At 35.6% G+C, this 19,788-nt stretch overlaps 1 protein-coding gene across 3 annotated transcripts in view; it reads right to left on the minus strand.

Annotated features, from left to right (window-relative positions):
* The window catches only part of LOC149804658 (uncharacterized), a 34,681-nt gene continuing 14,893 nt past the window's right edge, over window positions 1-19,788 (minus strand). For 2 of the 3 annotated variants that reach the window (XM_089942907.1, XM_089942908.1), the window contains 5 exons: window positions 18,532-18,727; window positions 17,603-17,775; window positions 12,116-12,177; window positions 9,639-9,889; window positions 1-6,132 (listed from right to left, as the gene is read on the minus strand). In XM_089942907.1, the coding sequence (XP_089799033.1) occupies window positions 5,562-6,132; window positions 9,639-9,889; window positions 12,116-12,177; window positions 17,603-17,775; window positions 18,532-18,727 (1,253 nt within the window). In that variant the 3' untranslated portion in view covers window positions 1-5,561. The remainder of the gene's footprint in view (window positions 6,133-9,638; window positions 9,890-12,115; window positions 12,178-17,602; window positions 17,776-18,531; window positions 18,728-19,788) is intronic. The other variant, XM_089942909.1, reaches the window with a different exon arrangement.

Below are 19,788 nucleotides of genomic sequence, written 5' to 3' on the forward strand. Positions count from 1 at the left end.
TATATAGAGAAATCCCTTTATTAAAAAGTTTTATAAAACAGTCAAACATTTCACCAGCAATCATACTTAAGGTTCAAACAAGGACAGTGTCAGAAAAGTGATAGGTACATCTCACAATCTGCTTATGTGGATCAGACAATAAATCAGGAGTAATTCACTAGGAAGATGACCCATCATTTTGACCTTTCAAAAATGTATAATTAGTCTAGTTTATGAATCAAAGTTAATAAATATACAGTATTTAACATCACGTAACAGCATTCTAAACATAGCTTTGAGTAATTACCAAAAAAAGACATATTTAATTTCTGAAACTCAAAAATAAATCTTACAATTTGGAAAAAATCCCATTTGTCTCTGGATCACAGCAAAAGTTCACATCAATCATTTACAATGTGTTAGTTATTTTAAGAATTTGTATCCTCTCAAAAAAGTTGAACAAAAGGAAACAAAGCAGCAAATAAACTAGATGAAAGAGATCTACAATTTTCTGACTAGTCTTACAAAATGAGCAAAATAAGCTTTCTTCAGTACAACATATAAATTCATGCTAATAAACTGCATGAAGTTAGAATCTGCAAAGATAATTGCATCAAAAATACATTTAAATGTGGATACAATATAAGAGAACTTTAGTCCAATGCTAGAAGAAATTTCTATAATACATAAAACAGTTTTTGTTCTATCTTGTGACTGTTTCTTAATTTTCACATTTGAAAAAGAAATGTTTAAAAAAACTGCCAATATTAATAGTAACCATAAAGTCCATTTAACCTTTAGGTGAATTTCTTTGATAAAACTCTTTTTTTTCTCATGCAAAACTTGGGGCTTTATTATGATTTGGAATTTCTTTAGTCACCACGCTGGCAAATGTCAATGGTAGTCACTACATCATCAAATGTCTATGGTAGGCAATACACTGGCAAGTGGCAGTCAATACGTAGATGTGTGTAAATGCTGATCACTACATTGGCAAGTGGCAGTGAAGGAGATGGTACTAATTTTAAAACAACTATTACATCCATACTACTGAAAATGCAAAGTGCCCCAAGGCTGTTTGTGCAGCAAAATTCTAAAAGCAACAGAATGGTTAATTTTGACATCAAGTGGAACGCTGTGACTGTAAATTGCCAGTGCTATTAAGAAATAGCTTTCCTGCTAGTGCAGGTGAGACAGAAATCCTAAAACAACATGATAAAAACTTTAAGGACACAGTAATATCAAAGTTTCAGCAGAATACAACAACTAATGTATAACTTATATTACTTTTCAACGCTTTAACACAGAATATTTTCATGGGTGATGATCCTGTCATCATCACCTGAAAAGTGGTAATGTCCTGTCATTCATAGGTGAGTCAATTCTTGTCTGCACCTTCTTTATATCGATCCAAGATAAATCATTAGTACTTTAAGGACAGTTTAAAGTATTTTTCCAAAACACCTGGCAAGATGATTGAAATGGTTGCATTATATAAGATCTAAAGAAGCCATCAATGGTTTTAAGACAAATATGCATGCTGAAAGCAAATATCTGACAGTTAAAATATAATATATATCTTTTATCTAAGAGTACAAGAAAATTTCCTGAACTACTGGGATGATAAGTCAATAAGTTTAATTTTCCATGTAATGGAAATGTCCAAACATGTTGACTAATCTTTATTTTATTCCAAAAATTCAAGTCATTCCCTATTATGGCAAAAACTTCCAAAAATATAAAAAATCAAGTTTAAAGTTATTAAATGCCATACATACTTGCTATTATGGCTCAACTGCAAACAACAAAACCTTGATCTGCTGTTGCATAATGCACCAACAGATCTGGGTCTATGTTGCTTGTTCTACTAATTACTAAGTATATAAGGTAGGTCACTTCACTAAATGACATTTAACTCTACAGTGTAAATGTTCTGCAAAGTGAAAAGATTTTCCAGGAATTCAATAAAAGACCATTTTTTTCTTTTTTAAATGCTGAATGTTGAAACCATCTCTGACATACCTCAGCAATAACATTTTCAAATCTGTAGTTGTAGTGGATATACTTGATGTCAGATTGGCACCATTTTTAATTAGGCAAACAGTTCTTAGGTAAAAATCCCTTGTTATAATTATCATCCATTCAGAGGAACTGACAAGATTTTCATGACAACCATCAAGGAAGCCATATTGGATGTATGGCTGGTGCCATTTTCATTTAGAACTGTTTAGGTATCTATTGGTGAAAACCCCATGTTGATATAGCCATCCATTTGGGAGTAGAGATAATATATTCAAGATAGTCACCATGGTCGCCATATTAAGGGTTAGTCATTTTCACTTGTGCCAAGCAGACATTATAAAAACTTCTTATGAAAACCCTGTGTCAAAATGATTCTCTTTTTAAGAGTATCTAAAACAAGAAATTCAAAATGGAGATATTGGATGCCAGATCATCACCATTTTAATATAAAATCAACAATACGTAAGAAATCTTGGAGTGAAAACCCTAGGCTAATATGGTCATCTCTTCAGGAGTAGCAATGACAAGATTTTCAAGATGTCCACTGCTGTGGCAGCCATATTAGACCCAAGATCAGCACCATTTTCAATTGGGACTGACTAAACATCATATGAAGGCCGATATAACAATCCATTCTGAAGTAGAAGCAATAACAAGATTTTTAAGATGGCTGCCATGCTGGTCATATTGGACATCAGATTAGCACCATTTTCATTTAGAATTAAGCAGACATCATAAAAAGACATTTAGAAAAAACATGCTGATACCACCATCCATTAAGGTGGAGTAGCAATAACAAGATTTTCAAGATGGCCTCTCATGTTGGCTATACTGGATCTGTGAGCAGCACCTTTTTCAATTAGAACAAACTACAACATTGGATGAATGTGTGTGCAAAGTTTCATGGCAATCATCCAAGTAGCTTAGGAGGAGTAGTGATAACAAACTTGTGCTAATGGATATATGGACAATCGACAACATCTCGTAAGCTCATCTGGTTTATGACCAGTACAGTTAAAAACGAATGTCTAAATATGGAATCTAATTAAAAAACTTGAACTACTAATGTGCTAATAAAAAATGTGTTCAAAATGCATTCAAATCACAAAAAGTAATTGCTGGTCCATACCAGACGACATGTATATCATGATGAAAGTATAATGCCAATAAGAAACAGGCAACCAGTAGGAAACATAAAACAAAAATACAATAAGTTTTTTAAATATCACATTGTCTTAAATTTATAATTATGACAAGATAAAATCTGCACAATTGAAAGGTAATTTAAAATAAAAGATATATATGTCTGTTATCTCATGGCCACTTATGAGCTAACAGTCACCTGTCAATTTCTTCATGTGCTTAAAATATTCAGAAATATATCACTGCTCTTTTTTTTTTGTTCTTTCCATCAATATGGTGTTGATAAAAGAAAAAGTCTTCAATAGCCTTCAGCTTTGGTTTTCTCCAGTTCTACATTAAATTAATAAAAATGGGGCTGACTGGCATGCTCTCTGCTTATGTCCAGCCAGTATGTACATCAAACTTGTATGCAACATCATTCTTCAGGCTCAAAGTGACTCATTAGTATTTCCAGTAAAATTTTCCAAGTAGCAGTAATCTCATCTACTTCAAAAAAATTGTAATCGTCATCACTATCATAAACAAGTATTTGGCAAAATGCCATAATCTGAAACTGAGTCATGTTTGGAGTTAGCCATTTTGGTATGTCCAGGTTATGTGCATTGTAACCAGCATTTGTACAAGTTCTCTGCTAAGAGCATAGTAAAACTATGACAGAATGTTTATTCCAGGGCCCAATATACCATAACATTTACTGTCACAACAATTCATGCCAAGCTTAAGTACCCAAATGTGTCAGCTTACGAGAGAAAATGTCATATGCTATGACAAGTACTATGGGACCTCTGCCGCATTTGTCAATAACCAAAGCATTGTGTTTTCAAGATGACAACTATGGTGGCCATATCAGATATCAGATCAAGACCAGTTTAATTTAGGACCAACTATACATCACAAGAAGTCATCTGATGAAAATCCCAGGGCAATATTACTTTTCATATCGGAGGATTAGCAACAACAAAATTTTCAAGATGGACATCAGATCAGCACCATTTTCATTTAAGAGCAACTGGACATCATAAGTCTTCTGGTGAAAAGCCCATGACAGTATTACTTTATGTTCAGGAGTAATGATAACTAGATTTTCATGATGGCCACTGTGGTGGCCAAATTAAAGAAGTCTTTTAGTGAAAGCCTTATGTTGATATGACCATCCTTTCAGGAGAAGTAGAGATAGCATTTTCAAGATGAATTGCTGTGGCAGCCATATTGACCATCAGATCGGCACCATTTTTAGTTATAACTAAAAAGATAAGATAAATCTTTTGGTGAAAAGTATACGTCACTATGATTTTCTATTCAGAAAGAGAAGCAACAAGGTTTCCATGAAAGTCACTGTGGTGATCATATTAGCCTTCTATCAGCCCCATTTTCACTGAGGACAAAAGAAGTCTTTTAGTAAAAACTCCATGTTGATATGAAGCAATAGTCATTAAAAGAGTTGCAACATTGCTACCAGTGACCTTACTGAATATCTGATATGAGATTAGCACCATTTTCAATTAGAATCAAACAGACTTCATCAGGAAGTCTTCTAGTCGAAACTCAATGACTTTTCAGGTGGAACAGTGAATTTTCAAGACTGCCACTGCGATGGCCATAATGGACATCAGATTGGTCCCATTTTCCTTAAGGACCAACCAAACATCATAAGAAGTCTTTTAGTGGAAAACCCCATACTGATATGACCATCCATTCTGGAGAAGTAGTGATAACATGATTTTCAAGATGGTCATGCAGAGTCATTTTCATTTGGGACAAACTAGACTACTGGATGAATGTTTGTGTAAAGTTTCATGGCAATCCTCAAAGTAGTTTAGGAGAAGTAACTATAACAAACTTGTGCTAATGGATGGATAAGACAATAGACAGTGAATGGATAATGGAATACAGAGAACTGATAATCCAATAAGCTCTTCTTTGACCAGTTGAGTTAAAAAAATTGGTAAGCTCTTTAGGTCAGGGTTCTTTCTGTTCAATTTAGCCAAATTCTGTTCAGTGTTATTGAGAAGAAGCCATTTCAAGATTTTCTATTTTTAGCAATGCTGGCCATATTTGATGATGAATCGGCATCATCTGTCCCAGTCTGAAACCATAATGTTCCAGAAATTTGGTTGAAATCAGTGTAGTGGGTTTTGACAAGACAGAAACAGCAAACAATAATGGATGCACAATGGATGAAGGATGACATATACCAGATGCATGGCCATAACATAAAGTTCATATGGCCAGGTGAGTTAAGAACTGGTTAATTCACCATATTCAAAGTTTTGGGGATTTGAAAATCAGTAGAACATAAAGTTTACTTGAGGCTGTGAACAATGATTTCCATTTATCATTTCTAAAAATTCAGTGAGTTAAATAAATGGTTATAAGACACATAATTGTGAAATTCCAATCAATAGCATCACTTTATGTCAAACTTTTGTCTCTATATTTTGAGCAAGTCCTTTCTTTTGTGTTGTTTGACTTTGCTGCTGACTCTCATTTGATACAGGTTGTGGCTGTGAAGACTGCAGTTGCTGTTGCTTTTGTGTTTGCTGTTGTGAACTGGTGTGCACATTCTGCTGTAAATTTTGTGGCAATTGAAACTGCTGTTGCATTTGCTGATGTTGCTGATGCAGCTGCTGCTGCAGCTGAAATTGATTTGGATGAGAAAGCTGGTACTGTTGTTGATGGTGCATCTGTAACTCTTGCTGCTTCTTCTGTAGCTGCTCGTACTGCTGCTGCAGTAGCAGCTGTTGTAAATATATAAAATTTGGATAATTCTGAAGCGGATGGTAAAGCTTCTGTGGCATGGCCCTCTGCAAATGAAGCATTTCTTCGTGTTGAGCCAACTGCCTCTGGTAGTGCTGTAACATCCCTGGCTGCACATTCTCATACATAGTACCAGCATCCTGGGCAGCCATAATATGTGGTGTCATCTGCTGCTGCTGTAAACTTGTTGTGACTGGAGACTGGTACATCTGCTGAGCTTCAGACTGGTATCTGGGAAAATGTTTGCAAAAATGCTAAAGGTTCAATATGGAAAAAAATCTTCAATAAGTACATTCTTCATATATTATGTGGATAAATATGTGTAAATAAAAGACTTCATATATACTTTATTCCCACCAAAATGCAATTATTTAGCCCCCAAATGCCCAAAATTTGTGACTGCCTTACTTCCCTTGATCAATGCTCTGTTTACTTCAATGGGTGATGTGAATGAAGAATAAACTGACCATCTAAGTTATTTCAACATTAATTTACAATCTATCATTTCAATACATCCTGGATAAAACAATGTACTTAACTCTATTAGGCCTGAATTCTGAGGTATTAACCTTGTTTTAGGGTCTGTGATATCACAATTCATGATTGACTTAAGCAAATGGTATTTGGGAAAAGCGGAAATACATAGTTTTTCAGCCAAATAATATCAACATTCTACCTGGACACAACTGAAAAAGCCTAATTTTTTAGTGATAAAATATTGTTATTTCCAACACCATAGTTTGCATCCACATTTTCAACTTTTGCTCATTAGACTTAGAAAAGTCCAACTGGAACAAGGACGACAGATGAGCTTTTGTAAAAAGTTGGTTGATTTGGAATTTGGAGAAAAGGAGAACCTACAGACAAAACACGAGGGTCAAGTAAACAAAAAAGTATAAATTTTCATTCGTCTGCTACTTCACCGATGTACTTTTTATATCCAAACATCTGTTGATATGAAAGTATCTCTGAATCAAACATGCTTGGATTCAACTGGAAGTAACAAATAAAACTTCGGTGACTCCTACCCCAGCTCAGGTGAAAATGAAAATAATCTTGCAGGTTCACTAAGTTAAAATCATTTAAATCTCAAACTAATTTGAGTCTATCAAAAGAGCATGGAACTCGCTCACCCTGCATGCCACATCTAGGATATCAGAAAACATGCTTTGTAACATAGCAGCTTCAGTGACATTCTGAAACCATGTCAAAAATCATGAAAGATTACATTTAGGATGATGGTGATTTTTCTTAACCTGAACACCGATGGACTGATCTTGAGACCAAATGGGAGTTCATGAATTTAACCTGAACACCCATGGACTGATCTCAAGACCAAATGGGAGTTCATGAATTTAACCTGAACACCCATGGACAGATCTTGAGACCAAATGGGAGTTCATGAATTTAACCTGAACACCCATGGACTGATCTTGAGACCAAAAGGGAGTTCATGAATTTAACCTGAACACCCATGGACTGATCTCGAGACCAAATGGGAGTTCATGAATTTGGTACAACTTGCCTTGGTAGGCAAGCTGAAGGAAATTGTGATAAGCAGGATGACGAGAGGCATGAGAATTTGAGTAGTTAGGTCTAAACAGATTGCAAGCTCATGCCTTTTATGAAAAGTCTGATTGACTCTGGCTTCCATTTTGAACTTAGCACAACAATGTATTTGTTGAGCTGGCTGAGGTGTATGACTGGAATGAGTTTTCTACTGGCTTTGGCACCAGAAAAAGCCTGTAGTAAACCTCAGTAGAGTTAATTTTTCAATCTGTCACTTCTGTCTGCTTGTCAAATAATGATCAGAACTCCTAAAAATTTTGCACAAATTTTATAGGTAGTTATGCAAATTTTGCCAAATTCTGCTGTGCAGTTTTTGAGAAACAAATCAATGTAGAAGTGTTTCTATTTTTCGTGATGGTGGCCATATTTGACGACAGAACTTCAAAAACGTTTTTCATGCCAGGATACTTTCTGTTAAATTTGATCAATATTGCTGAACAGTTTTCGAGAAGTCATTTGAAGGTTTTGTCTATTTTTAGCAAAAATAACTTAAAAGGCATGTATGCCAGAATGATTTCTGTCAAATTCTGTTTAATGGTTTTGGGGCTAAGTTGTTTAAAGGCTTTCAATTTTTAGTAACAATTGCCATGTTTGTGGCAGCTCAGCATCATCTGAACACTTAAGAGACCTTCATACCAAAATGATTTTATCAAATTGAGTCCAATTCCATTCAGTTTTCTTGAAAAGTCAAGTTTTTCCAAGTTTTAGAAACAATGGCCACAACTGATGGCAATGTGGTAATGTCTGTGCAAACTGAAAAAGCATTCATGCAAAGGATGATCTCTGTCAAGTCTGACTGATTTGTTCCAGGTATTATTTTTAGAAGCTGGAAATAACAACTGCTGCTCAATGGCAGATGACAGATGGTGCATGATGCATGCAGGACCAAACCAAAAGCTGACTTAGGTGAATTAAAAAATCTGTCCATGTTTTGCTTTGTATAAGGGAAGCTAAATAATTAGGAAAAACTGAATTCGTGCTTCAGATGAGTGGAACCCGTTTTCCCCTTAAGTCTGGAACTCCCCATCATTAAAAAGCATCAATGACAGATACTTTTAATAGATCACAAAGCTACAGCTCCTATTCACAAGAAGGATACAATCATCACTGCCTGCTATAATGAACTGACACTTGCACAAGTTTTCAATGCAAGGTCAATGGAACTTTAATGGTCTACACAGAAAATATGCCTGAGAAGGGTACTTTCTATTTATGCAATAAAACATGAAAATCTTCTAGGGTGATACATTATACAGAAATGTTACTGTCACAAAGGTGTTCCATGGAAACAACATGGAAATTATGCAGGAAACCTGTGGCCCGCTAAAATGATAAAAAAAAAGCTTTTCCACTCAAAAGTAATCTTTTTTAGTTATTCCCCTAATGAACTCCATACAATAATATACACAAAAATCTTTGATAAAACTAATTATTTCATATGGTTTGATGTGATAATTTTATATTAATTGATATATGTACACATATATTAGTTGCAGATAGTATTTTATCAGAATAGAGGATGAATATTGGTAGAAATTATGTTTATCTCAAATGTCAGGTATAAGACATTCATTAAATAACAATAAGTGCCATGTCCCTGAACTTCAATCCCTTCATGTGCATGCACACATAAGAAAAATTGTTTTGCATATTTGCTATTCAGCCATGTTATAAAGAAGATGTAATTTTTTGGTTTGTGATGAAAACTAGTCTTGTTTTCATAAGTATATTGCAGGTACATTGTTGTCATATTTTTTTCCTTGCAACAATTTTTTTTAATTCATCACTTTTATTGTAAATCTGATCAAAGAATACTCCATGTGGTTTTTGTAATATTTCTTGACATCAATCTCTAGCGATTGCTCCATAAATACTGATCACATATTGAATACTTGTCAAAGAGAACATTTTTAGGTAAAGGTAAATAAAAACTCACATACCCTTTAGGACAGACTGTATAGGTAAAGGTAAATAATAACTCACATACCCTTTAGGACAGACTGTATAGGTAAAGGTAAATAATAACTCACATACCCTTTATAGGTATAGGTAAATAATAATTCATATACCCTTTTAGTACAGACTGTATGTATAGGTAAATGTGAATAATAATTCACATTCCTTTCTAGTACTGACTGTACAGGTAAAGTAAATAATAATTCACATACCCCTGCTGTGCAGACTGTATCTGTGAGACAGTTGAGCTGCTTGAGACAGGCATGACTTGCTGACCATCTGAAAGACTCTGCTCTTGCTTGGATTGCTGTTCAGCTTTTTTCTGTTTCTTCTGATCAATTTCACGCAGAAGAGCAGCCCGATACGCCTCATAACTCATGACAATTTTTTCAAGTTCCTGCTTATACAGGCGAATCAGCATGGCGTCAAAAGTTTCCAACTGGTCTTTTTGGAATAACTCCCACTAGAGAGTAAAGAATTTATATAATTGTACACATTCCACTTCCAATCATTCCCAAAATGTGATAACTACTTTAAAACAACCCATTCCACTTATTAAACATACTTTGCAAAACAAAATATGTGCATTCTAAAATTAGATTAAATAATACTTTTCGAAAATTTCATCAGATCATTTATTTATGTATCAGTGCATAGTTTTAGATTACTACGTCATATTCACTGCAAGTAAACTAACTGGATGAGGCAGTTTCATAAACAATTTAAACTCCTTTTGATTGAATGAATCTGTGATAAAGGTTAAAGCTTGTAGGAAAAAGATAACAAATTAAGAGTTAAAATAAACCCTGAAATTAAGTATAAAGGTTTAAGTTCTCTTCTTGTTCAAGCACACTTCTTTTGACATGAAGCACATTTTGCTGGTATTATTTTCTCATATATATATATATATATATATATATATATATATATATATATATATATATATATATATATATATATATATATACTATTAGATATAACTTCTTTGGTAAGTTTGACTACTGGCATAACTTTCTAATGTGCTAGAAAGTCACAAGAAAACAAAAAAGAAAGATCTTTTCTAGGCAAAATAAATATAACACAAAAATATTCCACATTTTGTTTCAGCTTCAAGTGATATTAGTTTGTCTTAGTTTTACTCAAGCCTTGATTTCCCATGAGCAAGGTCAATGTTTCGATCAGCTCTGCTAACATTGATTTGTATCACTGAGTTATTACTCACTAATTGCCCAAAAATACTAATTAACATAAATAAATGATAAACATTATTGGGAAGGGTCATTCTAATGCAATGATTCAAATAATCATAATAGAGGAAGTCTCTAAATTGCCCCTATAAATTTTCATTTCAACTCCATCATGCAGGAGGCTTAACAAACACATGGTTTTTTCTTTCTCCAACATTTCATATAATCCACCAATAATATTATCTATCCTGCATTTTGTGAATATTCACAAATCATCCAAACAATTTTGAACCATTTCAGTGAAAATATGCCATATTTAAGTACCCACCTATACATTTCAGTGAAAATATGCCATATTTAAGTGCCCATCTCTACATTTCAGTGAAAATATGCCTTATTTAAGTGCCCATCTCTACATTTGAGTGAAAATACGCCATATTTAAGTGCCCATCTCTACATTTAAGCAAAAATATGCCATATTTAAGTGCCCATCTCTACATTTCAGTGAAAATATGCCATATCTAAGTGCCCATCTCTACATTTCAGTGAAAATACACCATATTTAAGTGACCATCTCTACATTTCAGTGAAAATATGCCATATTTAAGTGCCCATCTCTACAGAGGCAGCTCATTAGCTTCCACCACCTGCCCCCATTACGATCATCCTCATAAATTAATGTCATTCTCAAAACATTTCTTCATGTGGAAAAACTGAACAGTCTTTTAACTGTTTCAAACTTGTGGCATGGCACATAATTTTATCATATGTACCTTGAAGAAAGGAAAAAAACTTTCTCTTGGAAACACTAGAATTGAAATAGCAACAGCATTCAAGATATACGTATATCCTTGCTTCCCTGCTTTGTCCCACCCACCTAAAAAATCTGTGCCCCTGGTGGAACAGGCTAAGGAATTGAACTTAGCATTGCCCAGTGTGTGTGTGTCTGTGTGTATTTATTAATGACCCAAGACCCAGAGGCCACAACTATATAGCCTTGGGGCATGACCCATAGGTCTAATTTGAACCCCTGTTGGACAATATTGACCCAAATGTCAGTTCTCTCTCTCTCTCTCTCTCTCTCTCACACACACACACACAGACACACACACACTTTCAAGCATGTTAGTGCTATAATTTGAGAGTAATTTTAAATGTACACAAAAGTGCACCCTCTCACACTGCCAAGAACCGACTTAAAATCTAAAACCATTGTGCACATGTGCAGACCACCCCAAATTAGATCACATAATCCATGTCTTTTCTACAAGAGGCATATGGATTTTAAAAAATGCCATGTAACATGTAGTGGAACTTTTTTAAAAACAACTTCAGATTTACAAAGTGTTTGAATGAGCAAAGAATTGATGTAGGTCTTAATTATTATTAAATTTTTGTCTTTTTTTGGTTTTCAAACAATTCTATTTTGACAAACAAATATTTCTAGTCCCATGGAATTGGTTTTGAACAGGGTGTACTAAAATGAACTCTCTGCACTATACCTTTAATTTATGATCATGTTCTGGGGGTGCTTTAGTATAAACTCCCAACCACTCGGGTATTTCTGGAATAAAGGAAATACACAGTATAAAAAACATGCATGCAATGGTAAGTCAAACATGAGGAAAATAGGAAACAGACTACAACTGTGGAGAGCTGTAAACAACAAGATCAGTGGCCCAGTCTTCAGACTCATATTTGGGTGACTGATTAAAACATCAAGTAAATGTATTGTGAACTGAATTGATTTGGTTTGGTACTGTTGAAGGTGGATGGATTAAAGTGCATTGCCCAAGGACACACCATGGTAGTCAACCAGGACTGATCCAATGGAAGGATTGGAACTCAAACTCTTTCAGCTGCAAGTCAGGCATGCTAACCAATGAGTCATGATAGCTCCTAATTGAAAGGGAAGTGTATAATCTTGAAGTTGGTGATATATAATTCTTTTTTAATATACTCTAAACATAAAAAAAACAAAGTACAGAGACCACTATTCATTGAACAGGGTACCAGTTTCAAAGTTGGGGAAGACTGGACACTGAACTCAATATCTCAGGATGATGCCATTAGCTGTAATATCAGCATGGAATTTTCCTGTTTAACTTCCAGAAACTTTTATCAGTGTATTCACCTTCTACATAGATTCTGTTTGTGCACTTGAATGATTCTAATTTTCTTCTGGCAGGCTACTACAACCTTGTGCCTACATTGCTGGCATATGTCTTTGGGAATATTTATCTATACATTGCTGGCATATGTCTTTGGGGATATTTATCTATACATTGCTGGCATATGTCTTTGGGGATATTTATCTATACATTGCTGGCATATGTCTTTGGGGATATTTATCTATACATTGCTGGCATATGTCTTCGGGGATATTTATCTATACATTACTGGCATATGTCTTTGGGGATATTTATCTAGACATTGCTGGCATATGTCTTTGGGGATATTTATCTATAAAAAAATGCTCTGAATAACAAATTTTGTTCAGTAAGTTCATACAAAATTCAATCATGACATACATGTGTTGTGGACTGGCAATCTAGTGCACACAAATTTTGTTTTCTTATACGTTAAACATTCACATATTTGAAAAACGAGTTTGTAACCTATTCCTTTTAGGGAAAGTGCTTGCCATAAATTACATCCTAAAACAGGTACAGCTGCTGTTAAAATCATTCAAAATACAAGCAATGGTCTATTTATGTACAAATCTCATAACTTGCTCTGTTGTGATTTGATGAAGGTATTTTTGTATGAAAATCTAGTCATCATGAGCTACAACATGGATATGTGAAGGTCATCAAGCCTGTCATGTTCTACATACTGGAAGAGGTATTACTGAAGTTTTCCCATAAGAACTAAATCTCATAAATGTAAAGAAAACATATAAATATTCTTGCTTCAATACTTTGTCATATGTATTGTTTGAAATTAAAATTTTAACAATGGGTTGAAAATGCAAATTTTTTATTTACAAAATTTGACTAAAAGAATCCCATTTTGAACTGTTCATGGAAAATAGTCGAGTATACCAAGAAGCCATGACAGTAATAGACAGGGACTTTTTTACAAACTTTATAAAGTTTTTGTTTCACATATTTTTTCCATTGTATTCCAGGTGGATTGGTCTGTCAGCTGTGCTTTTACATTCTGGAGGATTATTGCTCATTTGAGAAATAATGTCAGTTTACACATCAGTCTTTATTTGGATTGAAAAAGACTGCATGGTTTTGCAAAATAATTTACTTCTTGAGATATATGAGTGGTTGGATCTATCCCTTCTTAAAAGATTATTTTATGAGCAAGTATCTGACACTAATCAAACCATGTACTTCACCTTGATGTGTGATGCACTGATTTTTCTCAAAAGAAGAGCATGTTGATGACATGGAACACTCGCTAAAACCATAACAATATTAACAGTATTCAATGCTGCTGACAGTTCTGTGTAATGATTTTAGATTATGTCTATTAGTTCCATGACCTATCTAATGCAAGACATGAACATATTCATGCCAGGAGCAAAATCCTTGGCTTTACATATTTAAAGCAAATGGAGAGCAAAAATATTAAAGTGGAAGCAGATTGTAAAACTGGTGCCAACAACAGGGGCTAGTAGTTACACAAATTAAAATAAAATATCTAGAAAATAGTGACTGAAAGACATGGAGTGGTAGCCTTTGGTAGAGATTGGAAACCAACTGTTTCTCCTTAAAGAGCAAGAGAAAAAGTCAGCCAGCTGAGGGACTGAGGCACGCAGAGGGACAATGTTGTTGGTAGGGCACCAGTTCCTGAAAACATACCACTTTCCCTCATAAGCCTTTAGAGTGGAGGGTCTTCATTCTCTTGAGATTCTCTCCACAATATAAGGTTTGAATTTTTAGTCTCACAAGGCTGTCCTGGTAAGAACTGAGCATGTAGGGTAAGAACTGAGCATGTAGAAGAGGACGGTCCAGCCAGGGAAGGACCACCTGTGACTTTGGATGCTGGAGAAAAGTAGGACTGGCTGGAATCTTCCTGGTCACATCTATTGCTTGAACAAGTAGACTGGTGACCCAGGACATGTCCCATCTGAGAGGGGCTATCAGAATGATCTTGCCATTCTAACCCTGTAACTTCTGGATTATTTTTGGACTCAGCACCATAAGAGGGGAGCCAAATGCCCATAACCCTTCCCAAGCGATTGATAATGCATCCATGGCCCAAGCTTTTGGGTCTGTAACTGGAGAGACAAAGGTGGGTAGCTTGTGATTCCACCTGGTTGCCAAGAGGTCAATCACTGGACACCCCTGAAGTGTGCAAATCCAAGTGAGGACTGACTCATGAAGACCATTCCATGTGAAGGAAATGACCACTTCTAGATTGAATCTAGGCCAAGACACTGAGTCTGCCAGGAATGTGTCTGATTTGTAAGTTGATATGGAGATTGTTGCACCAATGCAGATATTGCCAAATCAGAATAAAACAGGTCAGGTGAATTGGTGCCTCCCTGTTGGTGGAGACAGGTCACCACCACAGAGTTGCCAGACCTAACGAGGACCCTATTCAATAAAGAATCGATTTTTTTGGAGAGAAAGGCATTGATGACAGCCTTCATTTCTAGGATGTTGAAGTGCTAAGGCCATTCCCCTGGCTCCCATGTGTTGCTGATGGTAGTGAAGGTTGGCAACACGTGGGCACCCGCACTGTGTGTACTAGTGTTGGTACCTATCATTATTTCTGATTGGTGCTTCTCCAGCAGGATTCCCATGGTCAGGCAAAATGGGGTGCCCCACTGATAATAGATTAATCAAATCTCGGATATGATCATGACTGTAGATCAATGGGTCTTGAAAAGGTCCGCAATAAAAAAGACAGCCAAGTTGGATCAAATCTGCTGCCACATCAAATAAACTGAGGAGTTGCAATAACTTTCTCAATGAAATCCAAGTCTTGTTGGAAATGGACTCAATGAAATAGACAATTCTGGTAATGCAAACACAAGGAAGCAGCACCTGATTCTGGTTGGTTAAGAACTTCATTTGCAGATAGATGAAGTTCTGGGATCGACAGAGGTCTGACTTTCCCAGTTCAATATAAAGCCAAGATGATCCAAAAGAGAAAGAAGATCGTTCCTGCCTTGGAGTATTTTAGAACTTACCATGTGTTTCTGTAGGAAGTCCATTTCTGCTGCCATCATTGATGACGGAAAAAGGGAGCTGATGCAATCCATAATTCAAATAAAAGCCCATGGGCTGTGCAAAGGGAAGAATGGTACACTGACAAACTGTTGTGGTAAGCAAAAAAAAATAGAGAAAATGTTCATGACATGGAGTGGATAATATGTATCAGTCAGAAGTATATTGGCCAAACCCATCAAAGTACTGGCCATGGTATGGTGAGCAGCTCTGGTCACTGACCTTGGCAATACTGGCTGTCACCTCCCAATTGTGACTATTGCCAGGTGTCTGCAATGACATCCTAGACCAGCTCTAATGGGATGGAGCAGATTTTTCCGCCTTATAAAACAGATGAATGTACATATGAACAACTAATTCACTCTTGTCAAGTGACGGGACAGCACTTTTGAAGGTGTCTATCACATTAAGTTTGTCTCTTCCTCCTCATCAAGATCTACTAATTCTTTAGGCAGCAGTATGGACTGAAGACATTGTGAAGTAGCCAACACCCTAAAAATGTCCTTGACGGTGGCTAGAAAGGTAAACTTTAGTCCATCCCCAGGATTTGAGATTTTTAGGAGTTCTGTCACACTCACTGTGCATTTAGGCTCAACTGGGTCTATTTTCAGTGCTAGAGAAGACATACCAGGTGGTATGAAGACTCAATTCAATCCCTATGAAAATGTAATTAGCTCTCCCTTGTGGACAAATGCGAGTGCTGGTTATGTTCCTTCCCATTATGACAGAATTTAAAAGCAAATGTAAAGTACAGTGAATAAGGCAGTCTCATCTAACAGGTGCATAGCATTAACCCTACAGAAGGATTGCTGAAAAATGATGAAATCAAATTTAACATGGATATAATAGATGCCAAACTGTTTTTAATTTCATACAACTGGTCTTCTAGAGCCATGGTATCTCAGTATGGTGAAGGGTGGATGTGTTATTGAAGTCAACATGAAGGTCAACTTTGGAGGACAAAACAAATGCCTATTTGTTATTGTGGCAGTAACATCAAATAACTGTAGAATGAAGTATGGATTGGAACCAGCAGCTTGTCGACATAAGTAACTAGAAAACAAAGGATTTATTCATACTGGGACCCAAGGCTTCTATCGACATACACATTTTTTTTATCTTGATGTTGACATAAGCATGACAAATTTGGTAGTAACAACAGACCATGGGCACAGGCATTTTTGCATTTTCATCAACATGGGTGGCTTGTCAACATAAGTGATGTCAATATAAGTGGGTATGGCTGTATGTAAAATGAATGGAGTAATTGATAAGCTGTGTGAATCATGGATAATATCGTTTTTTCCTCATATCATATAACTTAAGATGAATATGACAATGTAACGTAAGATGCATGTAATGTTTCATCATTTTGTTTAATTTCATACATATGCCTCCATAAAAAAACACAGGAATTAACAACAGAAATGAGAGATGTGCATGACCAAATAACACAGGTATTAACAACAGAAATGAGAGATGTGCATGACAAAATAACACAGGAATTAACAACAGAAATGAGATATGTGCGTGAAAATAAAGCACAGGAATTAACAATAGAAATGAGAGATGTGATGACAATTAACAGCAGAAATGAAAGATGTGCATGAAAAAAAAGAAAAATATTAGAACCCCAACATCACAAATCTGAACAAGAAATGTTTTAAACAAGAATGCCCCACCTTCCACCCCACCCCCTCCCCAAGATGCTTACCTAAATGTAAAACATAAACAGATAGACAGCTTTACAAATGGATGAATTGACCAAGGCCCTAAAAAATGGTAACCAATCATTGTTACCTGTGTTAAGGTAAGGGTTGGCAGGGACTAAGTTTCTGCCCCTCCCCTGATGAATATCCTGGCCTGTGGGATGAGGCAGCATGTTCTCCTGCTGTCTGTATCCATAAGTAAACTGGAACTGAGGGATGATAGGGGCACATGGGTGGTTGTACTGGGCCTGCTTTGTGTAGTGGCTGAAATTGAAATCAGATGCTATTCAAACTAAAATAAAACTTTCATTCTCTGAACAAATTTTGCATGTTCTTACAAGTAAATACAGAATCAAATAACCTCTGATATTAGAAATTTAAATTTCAGTCTATCACAATACTGAACATAACAAGAAACAATGCCCAACACCCATGTTTCATGTGCTGTTAGTCTGACAAACAAATAAAAAAATGAAATAAAGCCAACTGAATTTACAATATTTCAATTCAAGAGCAGCTGCAAGTTCCTGGATTTTCATATGCATTTTGAAAAGGGTCAGGGAAAGAGGGGTTAAATGTACCATAAGAATATATTGATGCTACTGCATTTGCATGGGAAAATATGAATACATTTTTCTGAGCTATACTGCATGATGATAGGAGTGCAGTATAGCTCTAAAAAAATGAATTAATGTTTTTTTTTACAAATACAATATCCATTTTTATTTGCTCATTTTCCTTTTCTGCCTGAATAATATAAGAAACAAAGTAACAAAGTTTACTTGGCTTCAAGTCTTGGTATGTAAGAAAGCTTGCCAGAAGTTTCCTGTGGGTCGGTGGATCTTCACATGAGCTTTCCTAGGTGTTTCCTCCACTGAATATACAGCAGGCATGAAAAACGTAATATGTGCTGAAAAATGGCTTTAAATTCAAACCCCCTCCCAACCCCAACCAATTTTACAATATTGAAAGTTCTGTAAAAAGTATTCTTTTGAAAATAAGAACTGGTTCTGGACCTACTTGACATAATACACTCCATACTCTTTGGACTCAATTCTCTCCCAGCCTGATGGGAGACTCTCCTTCTCCAGGGGGTGACTCCAGTGAGTTGTCTGAGTGTTGTGGTCAATATAGTACTTCCTACCCCTCACTGTCCAGTCCACTGACCACCCTAGGGGCAATGGAAACTCCTCCTGTCCCACATATCCTGACCCTACTAACATAAAATGATCACCATTAAAAATTAATTACAGAAAATACTAAACACCTTGAGCACAGATTCAAAATTTCACAAAAATCTGTATTTCCACAAATTTTCGTACAAAAGATCAAACACGCTTTTGAAGGTCATGCAGTTAAGAAACCAAGTTCAATGGTTCTGTTTCTGGTTGTTCTGCCTTATCCTTAAACCATGTTAATTGCTGAACTAATGTGTGAATTGTAAAAAAATTATACAAGGGAAATGGCTGGAAAACTAGTTCAGAGGTCTCGCTATGATTTTAAAACTAGGAGTCCAGGACTCCCATTTTGGTAAAAATAGGAGTCCCACCATCAAAGGTTGCAGTCCCTTCTTTCCTACAGAATCAACACAGACGTGAGTGCATCTATGTTTAGATGGAGAGGTTTTCGTAATGTAATCACTCACTTTAATATAGCTTCATTACAGCAGTCCTTTGGCAGGATTGCAAATTTATGGTTTATTTATTTGTCTACGTCCTTGTAGTAATTTTAGGCAATGGTTAAACAGTATCTGATTTGCTGTTTTTTCCCAAATACATGTGAAGTTGGAAAATAGCTTAGACCTTAAAGCACGTCTCGTGAAGTCAACAACATAGCATTGTTCTATACGTTTCTGACCTACATAATTTGCAGTTTAAAGTTAAATCTTTAATAAAATAAGACCTTGTCTTTGCTTTCAATGATCTGTATATTTTTCTGAAAATATCTGCCCAATGAATTACGAAAATAGACATCTAATAAACTGGTACATCCCAGTCTTAACGAAGTCCGCCATTATTTCCCATAAGGCCTACTGGTTCACTTACAGTTTCAAACTATTTTTTATAACGAAAGAGTGTACAAGACGCAGTTAATATATATCCAGATCACCGATTCTGATCTTAAAACACATGTTTGTATGTTTTATCATCAAATGATATCATGCAGGAAATTGATAGTTGCTACCTTACTCGGAAAAGGGTTAATGGTCAATCAGCTATCAAAACATACGATATTGATCCTTACCAGATAAAGGCTGACAGTGTCCAAATCATTTCT

The sequence above is a fragment of the Sinohyriopsis cumingii genome, chromosome 2 (genome assembly GCF_028554795.1).
Source record: "Sinohyriopsis cumingii isolate HCF-2022 chromosome 2, ASM2855479v2, whole genome shotgun sequence".
NCBI classification, from domain to species: Eukaryota; Metazoa; Mollusca; class Bivalvia; order Unionida; family Unionidae; genus Sinohyriopsis; species Sinohyriopsis cumingii.